The sequence below is a fragment of the Camarhynchus parvulus genome, chromosome 1, assembly GCF_901933205.1.
Source record: "Camarhynchus parvulus chromosome 1, STF_HiC, whole genome shotgun sequence".
Taxonomy (NCBI): Eukaryota; Metazoa; Chordata; class Aves; order Passeriformes; family Thraupidae; genus Camarhynchus; species Camarhynchus parvulus.
Genome location: NC_044571.1, coordinates 67,652,036 through 67,669,758, shown reverse-complemented (window position 1 = coordinate 67,669,758; position 17,723 = coordinate 67,652,036). Strand labels below are relative to the sequence as shown.

Sequence of the window (17,723 nt, the reverse complement as noted above, 5' to 3'; positions counted from 1 at the left end):
ATCTGTATTTGGTTTTTAAATGCCCTTCAGAACAGGGATAGATTTTTGCTTTCACTTCTTTCAGAATGAATTGCTTGTCTTTTATAGTATGCTCTATATTATATCAGTTGTTTAGTTTCTAATGTCTTCTGAGTAGAGTGGCTCTTGTTTTAAAAAGTTATTTGCCTTCTCTCAAAATTGTTAAACAGTTCCTAGCAGACCTTCTTTTCTGCTAGGTTAGTGAGTACTTTGGTTTGCAGTTTGGTACAGAACACATTGCTGGAAAGGCTTGGCTTTTATTGAAGTTGATTTGTTGCTTTTAGTTTTTTGACTCCACAAAGGATATTTTTCATGTTTGTGCAACTCCATAGTTACACAATATACTCCAAAAATTGTTCAAAGAATGCACCTTTGTTTTAATTTAATGATGTGCTAATTTTAAATAGAGATGATTTCACTTGAGTGATTATACATGTAACTTGAAGTAAATATTAATTGTTTTTCTTAATTATTATAAACTATTTGTGAAGCTGTAATAAGTCTCTAAAACGTACTTTTATATTGATAAAACTTCTCATACATTTGGCTGTTTGGAAGGGAATTAACCTGCAGAAATTCTTAAGGCAATTTGCAGTTGAAGCCAAGCCTGAAAACTGTAAGAGTTTATTTGCAGGTGAAAACAGGCTATTGTGAAAATTGATTTGCAAATTTAATTATCCTTTATTACTACTGCAGAGCTTAATGTATACTCCAGACATTGCCATTAGTTTATAAATGATTTCTCTCTTGATCGTGTACTTTTCTTCACTCTGGTTTTTCAAGCCTCTTTTTCCTTTTGTAGCATTATTATATATCTAGTGGGGATTTAAAAACTGGCAAGTTGGAGTATGAAAGTGGGAAGGACTGCTGAAAACTACATTTTAGTATTGTCCAGCCAGCAGATGTAGACTGACAGAGGATAACCTTAGTTTTGGGTGCTAAACCTTCTGTGAAAGGCTCTCTGCAGAGAAATGTTTCAGTACAGTATTAACTATGAATTGGATTAATGATTATATGAGTTAGACTGGAATTCCTATGCCAGGCAGTTGAGTTCTAAAGGAGTTGTCTCTCTTGGCAGTGAACTGCGGTGAGTACTGTGCACCATGCAGGGGGTTGAGACTTGTGTAGTAGCAGTGATATATCTTGTTTCCTTCCATATCACTGCAATATAAGGTTTTTAGTACTCTTTCTCTAACTATGCTTGAAGTGGGCTTTGTTTCATTTTTCACTACTGCACAAACTTGCAGCCTTTGTGCCTCTGAAACCTCAGGCAGTAGAAACCTTAGCCAGCTGCTGCCATAATGGTGATGTAGTAGGAAGACAGTGTTGTGTTTGATATGGCTCTGTCTCATTTTTGCTTTCTTATCTTTTCATGTTGTGTAAAATAATTTTTCATCTCAGCGGAGAATTCTAGACTCGTGGAACACGAATTGAAGCAAGAACTGTGAATTGAAACAGTATTAACTATGAATTGGATTAATGATTATAAGAGTTAGACTGGAATTCCTATACTGGACACTTGAGTTCTAAAGCAATTCTCTCTTGGCAGTGACCTGTAATGAGTACTGTGCACCATGCAGGGATTGAGACTTGGGTAGTAGCAGTGACATTTCTTTTTTCCTTCTATATCACTGGAATATAAAGTTTTTAATTTTAAAAAACTGTTTTAAAGTTTTAGCCAGCTGCTGCCATAATGGTGATGTAGTAGGAAGACTGTGTTGTGTTTGATATGGCTCTGTCTCATTTTTGCTTTCTTATCTTTTCATGTTGTGTAAAAATAATTTTTCATCTCAGAGGAGAATTCTAGGCTCATGGAACATTAATTGAAACAAGAACTTCAGACTGAATATAAGGAAAGGCCTGAGAACAGTCTGACAATGCAACAGGTAGCAAGAAGTTGCAGGTTGCCAAGAGAGCATGTGCAGTCTTCATTCTTGGAGGGCTTTTGACACCACAGTGCCTAAAACTGAGAGCAATGTGGTGTGATTTCATAGCTGACCTTCCTTTGAACCGGGGATTGAACTGTAGACATCCTAACACTCCTTCCAACTGGAATTATCCTTTAATAGCTACACAGTTTGGTTGCAAAGGGAGAATTTAAAACATGACAGCAGTCCACGCTCATGTCATGTTTAACTTAGTCTTTGGGTAATCTGTAGTAGTGACTGGGGGAATTCTCATGCCCTATACTACTTTCATGGGAATGCTTAATTCTGCATGGTTGCTGGAATGTCACCATGCCATCATTAATATCAGCAAAGAAATAGGGAAACTAGTGGGGTCAGACAAAAATTCTGAAGGAGGCGGGACTAGGACTTGACTACATAGAAAGAAAACTAGAATAGGTTTGGATAATAAAATTGGGGAAAAGACATTATGGAGGGAATTACTAGAAGCAAAGATTGAAATTGAAATTGGTCAAGGGACAAGGTAGCTGTGTCTGTTCTCTGGCTGAATGTGTCATTTATTTGAAGATGAAAGAGAGCTCTCATATTTCCATCCTCCCAACAAATGGGAGGCACTAACAGTTACAGGTCCTGGTTATGATGTGAAGAAACTGAATTTGTGAGCTGTGAAAAGATCTGATGCCATTATTGTTATATTACAATTATTATATTGGGTTTGATGTTATTAAAAGCTTCTAGTGGATACTTAGAGCTGTTCCAGTGGAAGACCCTTTGAAAATGAGGACAAGACAAATTCTGCTCCTCAGACTCCATTTGCATTTTGAGTTCTGGAGTGACAGACATCCTACAGCTCACTGGTGTTACCCAATAAGGTGGAGCAAGTGGACTACAGTCCTAAAAACTAAACTCACATGGAAGTGATAGTCCTAGAACTGAGATCTGACGAGACCATTTTGGTCAGTTCATTGCAAGGAGCAGATCATTTATGCTATGATAAATTAAATTTGTTGATATTATGAATGTTTGTATAAAAGTTACTAGAGTTGCTTTTCCCACTAATGAGAATATTTGAAGTTACCATGTACGAAAAGTGTAAGTTTTCTAAAGCTTTTGGGTTTTGATCTTCAAAGTTCCGTATTTTGTTTTGGTTTTGGGGCTTTTTTGGGTGGTGGTTTTTGGTTTTTTTTTTGTTTCCTTTTTTTCCCCCCAAAGGATATCTATGTGATTTAGATGAGCATTTTCATTATGCTGTAAGAAGATATTAATTTTTTTTCTTTGTTATCTCTGCTGTCATATGAAAGGAAAATGAAAGGATAAAGGAATTCAAATGCTAAAACAAACTAAATCTCCAAATTAATGTTTTATTTTCACTAAAGAAATGTGAAATTATTCAGTGTTTCATGATAGTTGCTGGATTCTGCATACTGGCAGAAGCTTTCCTCAAAACACTTGGTGTTTCCATTGGCAAAACCAAGTTATCCCTTCCTGACTTTGAGGCTTTTCTTTAAATAGCTGTGAAAAAAGCATTCTTTACCAGGGTAAGTTGTTGTAGTACAGATTGCTAATAGTCAAGATGTCTGTTAAATGTTTTTTCAAGTATATTTCTTAAATTTAACTCAAGTATGGCATAGGTAAATAGAGAATGTATAGGGCACAGGAATTAAACACCAAGGTCGTGGGTTCAGTCACCGTATGGGTCATTCACTGGACTTGTTGGTTCTTGTGGGTCCCTTCCAACACAGAATATTCTGTGAATTATGGGAATATATAGAGGTGAAAATGTGTTCTGCTTTTTGATCCAGTAACATTTTCTTAGTAAGTATAAACTAACTGTTTATCCTATTTCACAGTATTTAATGGATGTAAGCTCAATTAAGAAAATGTTTTCAAAGGACAAAATATGTGATTGCTTATAGAAGAAGCAGCTCAAACTTTAACTAAATGTATAATTTTTATTTGCTGTAATACATACTTGAGACTTTCAGTGAAAAGTTGCTGTCTAGTGAGAGTATGTCTGGTTCTTTTTCAGTATTTAAATGATGTTTTGCAGTCCTGACAGACTTATGTTTGTAGCAGCAAAAAGCACTTGGGAAAAAATACCATGTGATTGATTAATTTAAAGATAAAGATTATTTTAAAAATGAGGCTTATAATAGGATTTGAATTTTTGGTATCAATTTTTTTTTTCAGATTCAGGCCATCAAGATGATGGTTCGATGGTTGCTAGGAATGAAGAACAACCACAGCAAGTCAGGTACTTCTACTCTGAGACTGCTAACAACAATATTACACAGTGATGGAGACTTAACAGAGCAGGGGAAAATAAGGTATGTACCAGATGGTGATGTTTTCATGTCTGTGATGATGGGGTGAGGGGAGAGTTTTAATTGAAGTAGTTTGTAAACTACTCTGCTAGACTGCTTAACAATTTATACATTTCATTTCATAAGATGTGATAGTAAGCTTGGCTGGTTTCTACATAAGTTTGCTGAGTCTCAGGTTTTGTAACACTGTACACACAGCTGAATTTTAGGTTTTATATTCTTGCTTTTATTTATCCCTTCAATAGGCTATTACTCATATTGCAGGAATAAACTGTGCAACTTCCTCTTTCCCACTGAAAATTTGTTTTAATTTTTTATGCAGCTTGCTGTTCCTGGTGTACCAATTGCTGTGTATGCCAAATGCCAATAGGTGGGCTTTCTAATAAAGAATAATAGTGTGTTGTATAAACTAGGTGGAAATACTTAGTACACAAGGCACTTCTGCTTGGAGACAGGCTAATCTATCTTGAGGTCTCTAAAAGTGAAAGCAAGAAGGAAATGTGTAAACAGGATTAAATCTCAATAAATAATTTACCTTTTAGGTGACTGTTAGACCACTTGTTTTTCTGGGTGTCTTCTTAATCCTCTGTGGTAGGAAAAGTGGCAAGTTGTCAGCTGCTATTGCTTGCTAAACATTGAAAATTTATGTCTACAAAAGCCATTAAAGCCATGGGTAGGTTGTGCCAGTATGTTTAAAAAGGTTCTGATTTTCAGGTAGAGTTAATGTTATACAGTAGTTATGTAGATAGAACCATATTGTGTGTGCAAAATTGCAAACCTGAGAGCTGTCTAGTATATTATATTTGTAGCAACTGTGTAGTCTGTCCTAAAGTTCTTTGTAAACAATTGTTTTATAGTTTTAAGTTCTGTAATGTGACCATTCATGGCAGCTGCCAGGGAGTTGAGTGGCAGTAATTTAGCTTTTCAGCACAGCTACTTGGAGCACATGGTTGGCTTATGCAGTAGTTGGAGAATAGATCAGTTCTGTAGATCCTGTGTGTTTTCATGCTTGGAGTGATGATTCCTTACTGTGCATGTTTCAGAAATTTAATTTTCCCACTCCTTTTCTACTCAAAAAGTAATTATATAAAGTAGAAACTTTATGTAATGATGTGATCTGTTCTCCATTTTAAAATCAAGTTAATGGAGGGCTAGGGAGAGATCCTTTCAGGGTAGGGAGAAAGCTGCAGTGACATGTGATGTGGCTGTGGAGGTAACCCTTCAACCCCAGAGCCTGGAGCTCTGCCTGGGAATGGAAGATGAGCCAGTGGAGAGCTTATGGGCTAAGACTGACGAGCAGATTGCTCTGTGTAACATCATGGTGAGTGTCTGCTGTGGGACCCCTGACCAGGAAGAAGTGGATGAGGCCTTGAAACAGCTGAAAACAACATAATGTGTGCAGTGTTTGGCCCTCATGAGGAAATTCAGCCTCTCTGATATCTGCTGCAAGGGCAGTGCATAACAATCCAGGGCAGCATCAATGACAACTTTTTGACACAACTGGTAGACGACCTGATGAGGAGAGGCTCTCTACTGGACCTCATACATGCCAGCAAGGAGGGGTTTACTGGGGATGTGAAAGTTGAAGGCAGCCTTGGCTATAATGACCCTAAAATGGTGAAGTTCAAAATCCTGAGGGCAAGGAGGAGGCTAGGAGGCAAGACTGGACTGGGATTCAGGAGAACCGTCTTGGGACTCTACAAGAATGTGCTTGTAGGGTTCCATTGGATAAGGGCTGGAGGGAAGAGGGGCCTTAGAAAGCTAATTACCTAGTATTCAAAAATCATCCCTCAGTACTCAAGAGTGATCACAGCAGAAAAGCAGATGGATACTTCAGGAAACTGTACCTGGATGAGCAAGGTGCTCCTGGCAAAATTCGAACACAAAAAGAGGGATTGAGAGCAGCCCTGCAGAGTAGTACTTGGGGACACTGGTAGGTGAAAGGGTGGACATGAGCCAACAATGTGCGCTTACATCCCAGAAAACCAGCTGTGTCCTGGGCTGCATCAAAAGAAGCACGGCTAGCAGGTCAAGGGGGTTGATTCTGCCTCTTTACCTCACTCTGAGGGTGAGACCCTACACAAAGTACTGTATCCCGCTCTGGGGCTCTCAGCACAGGAAACACATGGACCTGCTGGAGTGTGTTCAGAGAAGGGTCTCAAAAACAATCAGAGGGCTGGAGCACTTCTATGAGGAAAGGCTGAGTGATTTGGAGTTGTTCAGCCTGGAGAAGAGAAGGGTCTGGGGTGACCTGGGGTGACCACAATAAGAAGGGTCTTATTGTGACCTCTCAGTACTTAAAGGAGCCTGTAGATAGAAGAATTTTTTTTTGTGGTAAGGGTGATGAAACACTGAAACATGATGCTCAGGGAGGTAATAGCTGCCCCATCCCTAGAAACATTCAAGGTCAAGTTGGACAGGCCTGCAAGTACTGCTCATTGCAGGGGGTTGGACTAGATGAGCTTTAACAATCCCTTCTGGCCCCAACTATTCTATGGTATGAGGTAAGCAGAAGGAGGAAGTAGAGATGGGTAATCTGGCAGGAATACAGGGAGCACCATCTGAGATACAGATAGGAAAGCCAAATCCCAACTGGGATGAAATCTAGTGAGAAGTGACAAAGGCAACCAGAAGAGCTTCTCTAAGTAAATAAGTGACAAAAGGAAGACTAGGGAGAATGTGCATCCACTGCTGAATGAGGCAAGAGCCCTGTTGACAGGACATGTAATAATTATTTGCAATTCTCAGTATTGCTTTTCAAAAAAGCTCCAAATGGGTAGAAGGACTAGTCTGTTGTCTCTGTGTGAGCCATACTGCCTACATTAACAATTACTCTCAAAACCTGAAGCAGAGGACATGATGTTTCAGGCCTGTTAGTTCTGCAGGGAACTTGCTGACACTTCCTGACCTTTGTTCCTCACCCACTGAGTGCAATAAGGATATCTTCTTTCTGGCAATGCTTACTGTGTCCCTTCTGTGCAAACCTGATACTGCTCCTTCTGACTTGGAGTAGGCTTTGAAGAGAGTAAAACTGTCCATTCAGTACAGAACATAACCTTTTAGACTGTACTTGATATGAGGTCATTCTGTGTGAGTCAGTTTTAGTGTTCATGGCTTGAACTTGTCTTTTAGACAGTGTTTAATAATTTGCTAAACATAATTGAATTAAGTGAAAGTGGCAGGGCTCAGGAGCCTTTGATGCTGTTGAGGCCATCAGTCATGTTGTAATCTTCTTGGTGTTATTGCCCACATCAGCCCTAAAAGTGACTCTGCCCCTATGCCTCTTGAAGTCTACACAACTCTACCCTTCAGTGACACTGTAAGGGAATTTTTTGGTTTTTTTTTTTACTTCAAAGCACTGTTCAGCCTGGAGTGTCAGGTGAAGGCAAGGTCCCATTTGGACAACAAATCCCTTCTCTTGTTCATCCTTCGCACTTTGAAGTAGTAGGATTGATGACTTTCTTGAATTGCTTTTAAATCAACAACTGACTTCTTTGAGATTTTATCATGTTAAATTCACCAGTCTTGTATTTTTTTTAATATCGAATTTTATTGATAGTGTCTCAACTGTCCTTTCCAAGTCTTTCTTTTTAATTTTATAAGTCATAAAACTTATGACTTATAAAATTAAAAAGAACTCAAGATTGTACAACTTTTCTATTTGTGGTTAGGTAGAACAGCTAGGTCTAATCTTGCATGTTTTTGTAGTGGGATTTTGATTTTAGTGTATACTAAGCATAAAATAGGACTATTTCAGTATCAGAGGATGCTAACAGTTGCTGAAAGTACTGATATTAGATATGAACTTGAATTGAGATTTTCTTGAAATACCATTTGCATTTTTTCTTAAACTAATGCTCACCAAGAGAAAAATTAAAAACCTTTTGGAGCTTAGAATGTCATAGTTCTGTGCTGTAGAAAATTTGCCACACATCTGATATACAACATTTTCAGTGGTTGCATTCAAAAGACATTTTGCTATTCTCTTAAAATAGAATTCACTTGGTCATGTATTACAGTGTCTAATTAATCTTAATTGATTTTTGCCTGAAGCCTGAATTTTGAGCTAGGAAAGCTTGGCAACTCTGGGAACTAGAAATGGACTGGTTACTTCTTTGGCAGGACTCTCCTGCTGAGGGGGGAGCAGCAAGCTGAACAGAAGTATCTTACTGCTAGATGTGGTCTCTGAGGGGCAGTATGGACTGTCCTCACTCAATGCAAAGCTAGAATTGTTTCACATCTGTGTGTAACTTTTAGGAGGTTTGATGGAAAATTTTTATTGCCAGGTTGGGACCAGGTAATGGTAAGTGGGAATAGGCTATAAAATGTGTTGCCATGAAAATTACTTTGGGTTTGAAATTGCTTCTGCTAGCATAGGGGTGGCTCAGTTCACAGAAACTTCTTTCCTTTGAAGTACTTGTTGTTCAGTGATGCAAACTTATTAGATTTAGCTGAGTCAAATAATGACATATTTTTTTTTACTAATTAACCTTCACAATCCATGTGCTTGTTTTTCAGTAAACCTGACATGTCTCGCTTGAGGCTGGCTGCAGGGAATGCTATTGTGAAGTTGGCACAAGAACCTTGTTACCATGAAATCATCACCTTAGAACAATACCAGCTGTGTGCACTAGCCATAAATGTGAGGAAATTTATTGGAGTTGTGGGTTATCAGCAGATGTATGAGTATATAGTTGTTTGTTCTGTATGTTATGTATATTTCTGCAAATCTGGTTTTGTGCAAAATATTCAGCCTTGGCATGAAATTATTTCTCCATTTCATAATCCTGAAAACTTTGTGGATGAAAATTAGATCTGTAGTACTGGACTGTCCATTGGGGAAATACTGACTTAGAGTAGTCAAATGTTAGAATACTAATAAACTAAGATATGCAGTATGTATTTAAGTAATAACCCAGCTGCATTATAACATTACTAGAAGTAAAAATGAGATGATGCGAAGTATATTGAACTGTGGTGAAACAGTGATCTTGGTTTCTCAATACTTGGGTAGAATATATTTGGAATGCAGAGGTCTGTAAAAATAGTTAGCATCCTTCAAATATTAGAAGAAATAGGGATATATTCCTTAGCAGATGCTGGAATTTTCATCCTTAGCTTCTGCCTGTGAGCCCATAGTAAGGAAAAAACTTCAAATGGTAAGTAGAGATATAGGGACCCTCTCTATTTCTGGGTTGTAGGCATGGCAAGTTGTACATACCCCAAGAGTAAGGTGGTCATGAAGGGACTTCTGTTGGTGTTATTTGTGTAGCTGCTGGTATTCTCCTGGCTTTCCAGAAGTCAAGAAATCCTCTGCAAGGAATCTTGTCCAGAAGATTTCTGCAGCAATAATAATACGCCATTTTAGATTTTAATTCCTGTGTCCAGCTAAAGCTTTAAAATCTGCAAACCATTTTGAATGTTGGAAGACTTTAAATTGGCATGTAATGTTAGAAAATATGGAGAATGGCTCCTGTGTGGATATTGTTTACTTTCATACAGAGTATCTTTTTTAGTTTCTAAAGTTGCTTGGAGTTGGTTACTGTTAGGCTAGAAAAATCATTCCTTTACCAGAGTAAGACAGTCCCTATTAGGCTTGTATATTGTTTTAACTATGTTTATGTGAATTTTAAGCTTCTCTGTTTCTATGAAAAGGAGCTCTTAGTCAGTTCCCAAATGCTATGAAAAACAAGGGAAATGGAACAAAGCTTTAAACTACTTAAGCAGATGAAATCTAGCAAAACTAAAGGAGGAATTCAGTGGTAATAACTGAAGGTCTTTACACCCAAACAAAGTCTGATACTTTTCAGCTTTCCTATTCCAAAACTGAACAGAAATGTTAGTCTTGTCTCAATATGAGTTATAAAGATTTTACAGTTCAGAACAAAATTAGTTGAGACAAAAATAGGCACTCGGTGTAATGACAAATAAGTTCTGTCTCTGCTCCGGAAAGGATACTCAAACTGGATAATGTCATGCCAGACTAGCCTTGCCAATGTAGTGTTTGCATGTTCTGTTTTCTTGTGAACCCAGTGATCAAAATCTGTTCATTCCTTCAGTCATTTTCCTCCTGTGGCAAATCTTTATTGCAAATAAACCTTGTAGCTCCTCTTAGAATTTTGCTTCGTTATTTTGATACTCTTTTCAGTATGTTAAAGTGCAGGCCCTTTGCCCTCCTCCATCTCTCACTTCTATCACTTATCTTCTGGCTATAACAGTCTTAACTGTTTGTGGATATTCTAACAGATGTGTCGTCACCTTTTTTGTGTCTAATGCTTACCTTCCCTGAATTTTCAAAAGGGAATTTTGAGAGATAAAATTCAAATTAGAACATAATAGGGTTCTCAACATTTATAAACCAGTTAGTATCACATTTTACTGTAGCATTATAGCATACTTTGGACTGGAATGAACCCATAAAGATCATCCCATTAAGCTCCCTTGCTGTGGTCAGGGACATGCTCCACTAGAACAGGTTGCTCAAAGCCCCATCCAGCCTGGCCCTGAACATCTCCCTGAATGATGGGGTGTCCACAAGTTCTCTGGGCAACCTGTTCCAGTGTCCTGCCACCCTCATGGTAAAAAAATCTTTTCCATATGTCCAATCTAAACCTCACCTTTTTCAGTTTAAAACCATTGCTCCAGAGCAGGACACAGCACTCTAGATGGGGGTCCCATGAGAGCAGAGTAGATGTTGAGAATTCCCTTTCTGACCCTGCTGGCCACTCTCCTTCTGATGCAGCCCAGGTCATGGTTGGCTTTCTGGGCTGTGAGCTCATCTCCAGTTTTTCATCCACAAGTGACCCCAGTCCTCTGCAGGGCTGCTCTCAATCCTTTTGTCCCTCAGCCTGTATGGATACTGAGAATTGCCTGGAGCCAGGTGCAGGACCTTGCGCTTGGGACTCTTGAACCTCCTGATGTTCCCCTGGGCCCATCCTTAAGCCTAATAAGGTTCTTCTGGATGGCAGCTCTTCCCTCCAGTGCCAGCCCTCCCTCCAAACTGCACCACTTTGCTTGGTGTTATCCACAGGCTTGCTGAGGGTTGTTCTCAACTGATCTCCATTTGGACATTGATTTTTTTTTTTGACTGCAATCCTTTGGACATGGCTATCCAGCCAGTTTCTTATCAGTTGAGTAGTCCATCTCTGAAACCCATATTGCTCCAATTCAGAGACAACAATGTTGTGTATAACTGTGTCAAAGCCCTTATAGAAATCCAGGTGGGTGACATCAGTTGCTCATCCCTTAGCCATTTGCACATTCACTTCATTGTAAAAGGTTACACCAGTCAAGCATGATTTGTGCTTTGTAAAGCCATGTTGGGTGTCTGCAATCCCCTCCCTGTGGATATCCATATGCTTTGTCATTGCTTCCAGGAGAATCTGTTCCTTTGTAGTATCATTTCTGTCACGTTTCCTTCTTCATTTATTGTTATTTCTTTGCCTTTTGTGACTTCGTAGGTTGTTTTTTAGAATTTAGATTGTAGGCTCTGTCAGGTCAGGAATTCTGCCTTTCATTTTCACTGCAGCTCTTAATGGATTTTGAATACTTACAAATAACTTTTCTAGGTGTTTTTCAGGCCTTCTCCAATTTCCTTTCTCACTTTTCTCAGTGGAGATGCTCAGATGCAGAGTAGCTGTAATAGCTTTAATGATTTTTTCACTTAAAAGGGATACTGGTTTTTTTTTTTTTTTGGAGATTCAGCATGTGCACATATGCATACATATATGTTAATGCTTAGAGTGGTTAGTATTAGAATCCATTTCTTGATGGTAGATACTGAATACTTTGAAAGTTTTTTTATTATTAACACTTTCAAGTCGAGCCACAAATCAGGTGACATCAAGGCCAACTCTAGTTTTGTGTTATTTAATTCACAGCAAAGATTCTCTAAGTGGGCAGATCAGAAAACAGATTAAACAACAGGAAAAATCTTACTTTTTAAGGCTTGTGATGGTTGCACAGGTTCTGCTGAGGTTCTGTGCTGGCACTTTTTTTTTCTGTCTGATGCTGCCTTTTTGTAATGTATAATGGCTGGAGTGCACAACACATAATTAAATTTTGTCACTAATTGCTGTGTGAAAGTGGCACTGGTAAACAGGGGCATTATGATGAAATGCATGTGGTTTTAGTAATTGTAAAATAAGTTGCATATTAAGTTTGGCCAATCTTACAAGCTTACCAGCAGCTGACTTCTGTGATCTCCAGAACAAATTTTGATGTCAACAGAGCTTCATATTGAGAGACAGTGAAAAGTAACTGAGGATAGTACTTCAGTGTTCAACAAGGTTTAAGATCAGATTTAAGATCTGATAAGCTTTGCTGTTGAAAATACAATTTAATTGTATTTAGAATAAGTCTTGTGGATTGCATAAGTTTCATTTGTTTAAAACAATCCCAAAGCTTTTTCAGTTTTCTTTGTTAACTCAAGGTGGTGTAATTGAGGAATCAGAGCTGTGTCTGAGTGGTACATGATGTTTTGCAAATATGTATTTTTTAATGCTTTTAAATGGTGAACTTCTGATGAATTTGCATTAAATTCAGAGGTGTAGGTATATAAAACTTAATTTATGGAGTTTGTGTATGCTGTTAAAAATAGCATACATTGGTTAAGTTTTGTCTCCTTCTTCTTAGTGTAAGAACTGAGTCAAATTTAAGGTTATTCCCAATATTAAAAGATAAAGGAATTGTAGTCATTCCAGTTGGCCACACAATACCATCAGTAGCAACCAACTGTACCTCCCTTGTCCTCAGAGACAAAGATGTTTCCCTGCTGGGACAGCAATTAGACATCCATCTCTTCTGAGCTTCCTAAAGGCTTTAGACTTAGGTGATACTGGGGAGGGAAAGGAGGGCTCTGTCTTAGCCTCCTGTAGGAGTGGATTTGCTGTAAGGAGAAAAGAGATGATGAGCAGGTCTCATGGTTTGGGTTTGTGGGCTTGGATTACTTCAACTCTGGCTGCAGCAGGTGTTTCAGGGCTTCAGTCCACAGAGAGGGAATATTGCTTGAAGCACAGGAAGGAGAAAATGGGGCTTGGTTGAAAAAAGTTTCTTCTCAATTTCATTTTTGGTGGAGGCAGAGGGAAGATTTTTTTTTTTATATGTGATCTCTTTAGATGCCATTTGCAAATCTAGCAGAGCCAGTGTTTCCAGTGCCTAGGTTTTGGCTCTGCACTTCCAGTTGACTGATAACTGAAAACCCTCTTCAATCCTTTCTGACTTCAAAGCTGCCATTTGACTAAAATAGCTGCTTACTTCTGTTAACATTTTTTCTTTGTATTTAGATATAAATCTTTCCTCTTGACCTTTTTTTGGCAGGTTAAATGTGCCAAGCTATTTTGGTGATCTTGTTTACCTTAAGCTTTTCTGTATGTTTTCTTCAAAGTCTTTTCTACACGTGTTTCTGTTAAGCTTCCTTGTCCTGTGTTAGGAAATGGTTTGTCATGTCTTAAATAGTATATTTAGGTTATTTTCATACAAAAAAAAATTTAAACTTCATGCCTTTTTTGGGAACACATTGCTTAATAAGCTGTAGAACTACATTTGCTGCCTTCATATTGTTTTACTTCGTGTTGTTTGGCAGCTGTTAAACACAGATAATTCTCTTCCATGGTCAATTGTAGTGCATAGGTTTCCACAGTATAATGGAAATGCTTGGAACTCTCTTTGGTGTTTCACCTTGTCTGGTAATTCTGTTGAATTTTATTCAGTTTTTAATATTAATGTCTTGATGAAAATGTGTGAAATTATAGCAGCAAAATTGACATGGTGGTGGTTACTGGTGGATAAAATGTTTTTGTGCAGATCTTTGACATTGACTCTACAAAGCAAGTGACTCAACTGTGAACAATTTCAGTAACTCCATGCCTTACTGCTATGCTAAATTAGGCCTTGAGTCCTGAGTATGATATCTTCCTGCACAATTTTTGAACCTTAGCTCTGCTTTTGAGCTTAAAGGAAGCTTCAGCTGATTAATTCAATGAAATTGCTCTGACTTGGTATTTAAAAAAATTCTTGCAATTCCTATGTTTCAGTGGCTTCAAGGTCTAATTGGTTTTAGCATATTTACCTGAGCTTTCGTGCTTTGTTTTTCAGTTTATATTGCTTTAATAAAAGTTTACAGTTATCTTTTTTGGTTTTGCCTTTTTTTTTTTTTTTTTAATAGGATGAATGTTACCAAGTGAGACAAATATTTGCTCAGAAACTTCACAAAGGCCTTTCTAGACTACGGCTGCCACTAGAATATATGGCTATTTGTGCACTGTGTGCAAAAGATCCTGTGAAAGAGAGAAGAGCTCATGCTAGGCAGTGCCTTGTGAAGAACATAAATGTCAGAAGGGAATATCTGAAGCAACATGCAGCAGTTAGTGGTAAGAGAATAGAAGTCACTTTTTGCTACAGGTGTTGTAGTTCAAATATAAATGTGAGTAGACTGAAAACATTGGTAGTTGTCTGTTTTTATACACAGAATGACTGTAGATTTGATTTAGAGGTATCTGATGAAAACTGAAAGTTTCAGGTTTTCTTTTGTCCAGGTTTTATTTTGATTTTTTTTAACAGGTCACTGCTGAGGTCTTTGGGTTCTGTTAAAAATGTGCAAATGCTTATGCCTAAATATATTGGAAGTGAAGTAATTTTCCAAGGCAATTATGTGTGCTATTTGAACTTAATAATGTTAATAATGTTCTAAGTGAAGTGACAATGATTAATTTTACTTCAGCAATTACTAATAAGTAACTTGAATACATAAATGCTGTACTAAATAGACTGTCCTTGCACTGCTGTATTGAATAGCATCTTGTGTTATTCCTGCAAAGGGCTATATTTGTTGGCACTTCAGGATGAGTTGATGCAATGCTTTCTTCTCAGTGCCAGTGGTTGATCGTGAGAATGCTTTGGAAGTTATTATGGACTCATGTCAGCTATTTTTCTTTTATTAAGTCAGTCTTTTTGACTTAAAGCTACAGACATACAGTATTGCAATGCTGGTACAGGGTCATAGGAAAAAGTAGGCCTTTATGAAGAGCTATAGCATTTTTGAATGAGAGGTTTTGAAAGTTTTATTTCTTTGAAAGATTACTGATGGTTTGACTTTTGTGAAGTGAAGGGGATTTTTCCATCCTTTTAGCCTAAACCAGACCTGTTTTGTGAATCTCATCTCAGAGATGCTGTCAGATAACTGACTTCCTTCTATGTTTATGAATCACTTTATATTAGTTATATCAGTCAGTCTTTCACAGTCCCCTTAGACTGATCAGAGAGTAAGTCTACAGACAGATCCTTTTATGTATCATTAATTAGAGTTAAAGAAAAAAGTGGTACTTTTCTCCCACTCAATAACATGTAAAAGATAAAAAATAAATAGAACAAACACCTCTAAGTAATTTTAAGACTATTACTCTTGAAAGTTGAAATCTCTTTTTACGTATGTAGACAGAAAGCATAAGAATTATCATGTGTTTGAAACAGATGCTGCAAAGTTACTATCAAAAATCTCTGGAAGAAATTGAGGAACCTAGGTGTGTGTGATTTTCTTTATCCTGTAGGACCTCAAAGTGCACCTGATAAATTATTTTCTTGCTGAAATAATTGCATGATGCCTTTGATTCGACATATGTTATAATGAATGGGGAGTCTGGATTAAATATAGATTGCAGGATTTTTTGAGAATTACAATCTTAACTTCGTGCCATTCAGATTTACCAGTCTGAGCTTTCAGCAAATAAAATATCTTGAACTGTTTGTATCCTAAAATATCCATATTGCAGCAGTTCAGCCAGTGCTCATTTCTGGATATAACACAATATTTAAATGTGTGTCTCCCTCTGCCACTCTCTGTGCTGACAATGCGGTAACTCAGGGTGGTAATGACGGCAGTACCTCCTCTGGAAATCTGCATCGTTCCTTATTCCACCTATTTGTCTGAATCTATAAATGTGTGCTTTTGTGATACGTTTTGTCTCAAAAACTTCATACAGGTGAGGAGGATATCTCTTGGATATTTTGGGGGGATTTCAGCTTTTGTTGAAAATATGGTAAATTTCTGTTTCCCCCCTGCCTGAGGAAAACTTTCTAAGGACTGGTACCCGACAGTAAAACACCTCTTTCTTCCAGGCTGGCCTTTTATAGGCTGGCAGAAATTATTCTCAGCCCTCTTAAATTCTCTAAATTCTATTCGGAGTGGAAGCCACTCAAGAAGAGACTTATTTTGATTGTGTATCTTTTACTAGTTTCATCTGGGTAGAGACGTGTCTTGCATAGGAATTTTTATGTTCCCATGATGGGCTTTTACTTGAAAGTCAGTAAGCAGAAGAACTACAAGAGTAAAGATTAATTTTTTTTAAACGAGTGTTCTTCCTAAAAGTTCATAAAGGACTCTTGTGAAGGGTTTTGGCACGTTGTAGTTTTGTGTGCTGGTAGGAAAGGCACCCTACCTTTCAGCTAGGGTCTTCTTTCATTAGATAAAAGTTCTATTTTTTTTTCCTACTGTTTTTTGTCATGACAGGGTTAAATATAATATGTATCAATACTTTTTCTTTCCCTGTTTTGTCTGGAACTAGTTCATTTTATTTTCCAGACCCAGTTGGAATTATTGTTATAATTATATGAGAAATTGTCCAAGGCAGGAAGTTACTGAAAAACTGAGTTTATGAGCTCTTGATTAGCATTCTATTGAAGTTGCTAATTAGTACAAATAATAGTGGTTTGGTTTGTCTGGGGCATATCTCAGGCAAGCCAATTTTGCTAGTGTTCTGAAGTTTTAATTATATTCTTTTGCTTCCCTGCTATCTTTTTTTTTTTTTTTTTGTTTAGTAATGTGAACAGCTGCTGGCTAAAATGCAGGACAGTGCTTGAAAAGAAAAAGGATGTTTTTAAAGTTAATAGTGCAGTGTCAATTGAAACACACTGAAAACTGCTTTTTAAAGTATGCTGGATTTCAATTACATAAATATGGCTTGAAATAGGAAGACATTGGGTGATTTTATAGATTATATATATCTTATGTAGACTGTGCATTACTCCTATTTATACAGATCTCTAAGAAGGGTATAGGTTAAGACTTGACGTATGCATGGCAGTTACTTTGTTAGTTTTGTAAAATCTGCAATAATGGTGTATTTTGTTTGATGTGCACAATATTTGTCAAGCACATGTCATATGAATACATATAATAGAGGTAAAACTGTTAGTGTTCTAATGTATTTTTAACTAGTTTCCAAATAATATTAGTGCATATAATGATTTACAGATGTTTGGACTTATTCATAACTGAATATGGTATAGGCAAAAGTTTACTGAAAGAAGATTTTCCAGACTTGGTCATGCACTTACTATCACAAAATGTGACTTTTCAAAAACTGAGCTGGGAATTTCCCTCTTCGCTTCACATGTACATTCAAGTCATGTCAATACTATGATATTGCATTTGCCATGAGCACTAAAGATCAGATGCTTGTGCCATAGCAATATACAT

General features: G+C 37.5%; 1 protein-coding gene across 5 annotated transcripts in view; it reads left to right on the top strand.

Annotated features, from left to right (window-relative positions):
- PDS5B (PDS5 cohesin associated factor B) overlaps positions 1–17,723 on the top strand; it is a 99,924-nt gene that overhangs the window by 66,025 nt on the left and 16,176 nt on the right. For all 5 annotated transcript variants that reach the window (XM_030952965.1, XM_030952980.1, XM_030952973.1 and 2 more), the window contains 3 exons: positions 4,116–4,252; positions 8,768–8,891; positions 14,415–14,619. In XM_030952965.1, the coding sequence (XP_030808825.1) occupies positions 4,116–4,252; positions 8,768–8,891; positions 14,415–14,619 (466 nt within the window). The remainder of the gene's footprint in view (positions 1–4,115; positions 4,253–8,767; positions 8,892–14,414; positions 14,620–17,723) is intronic.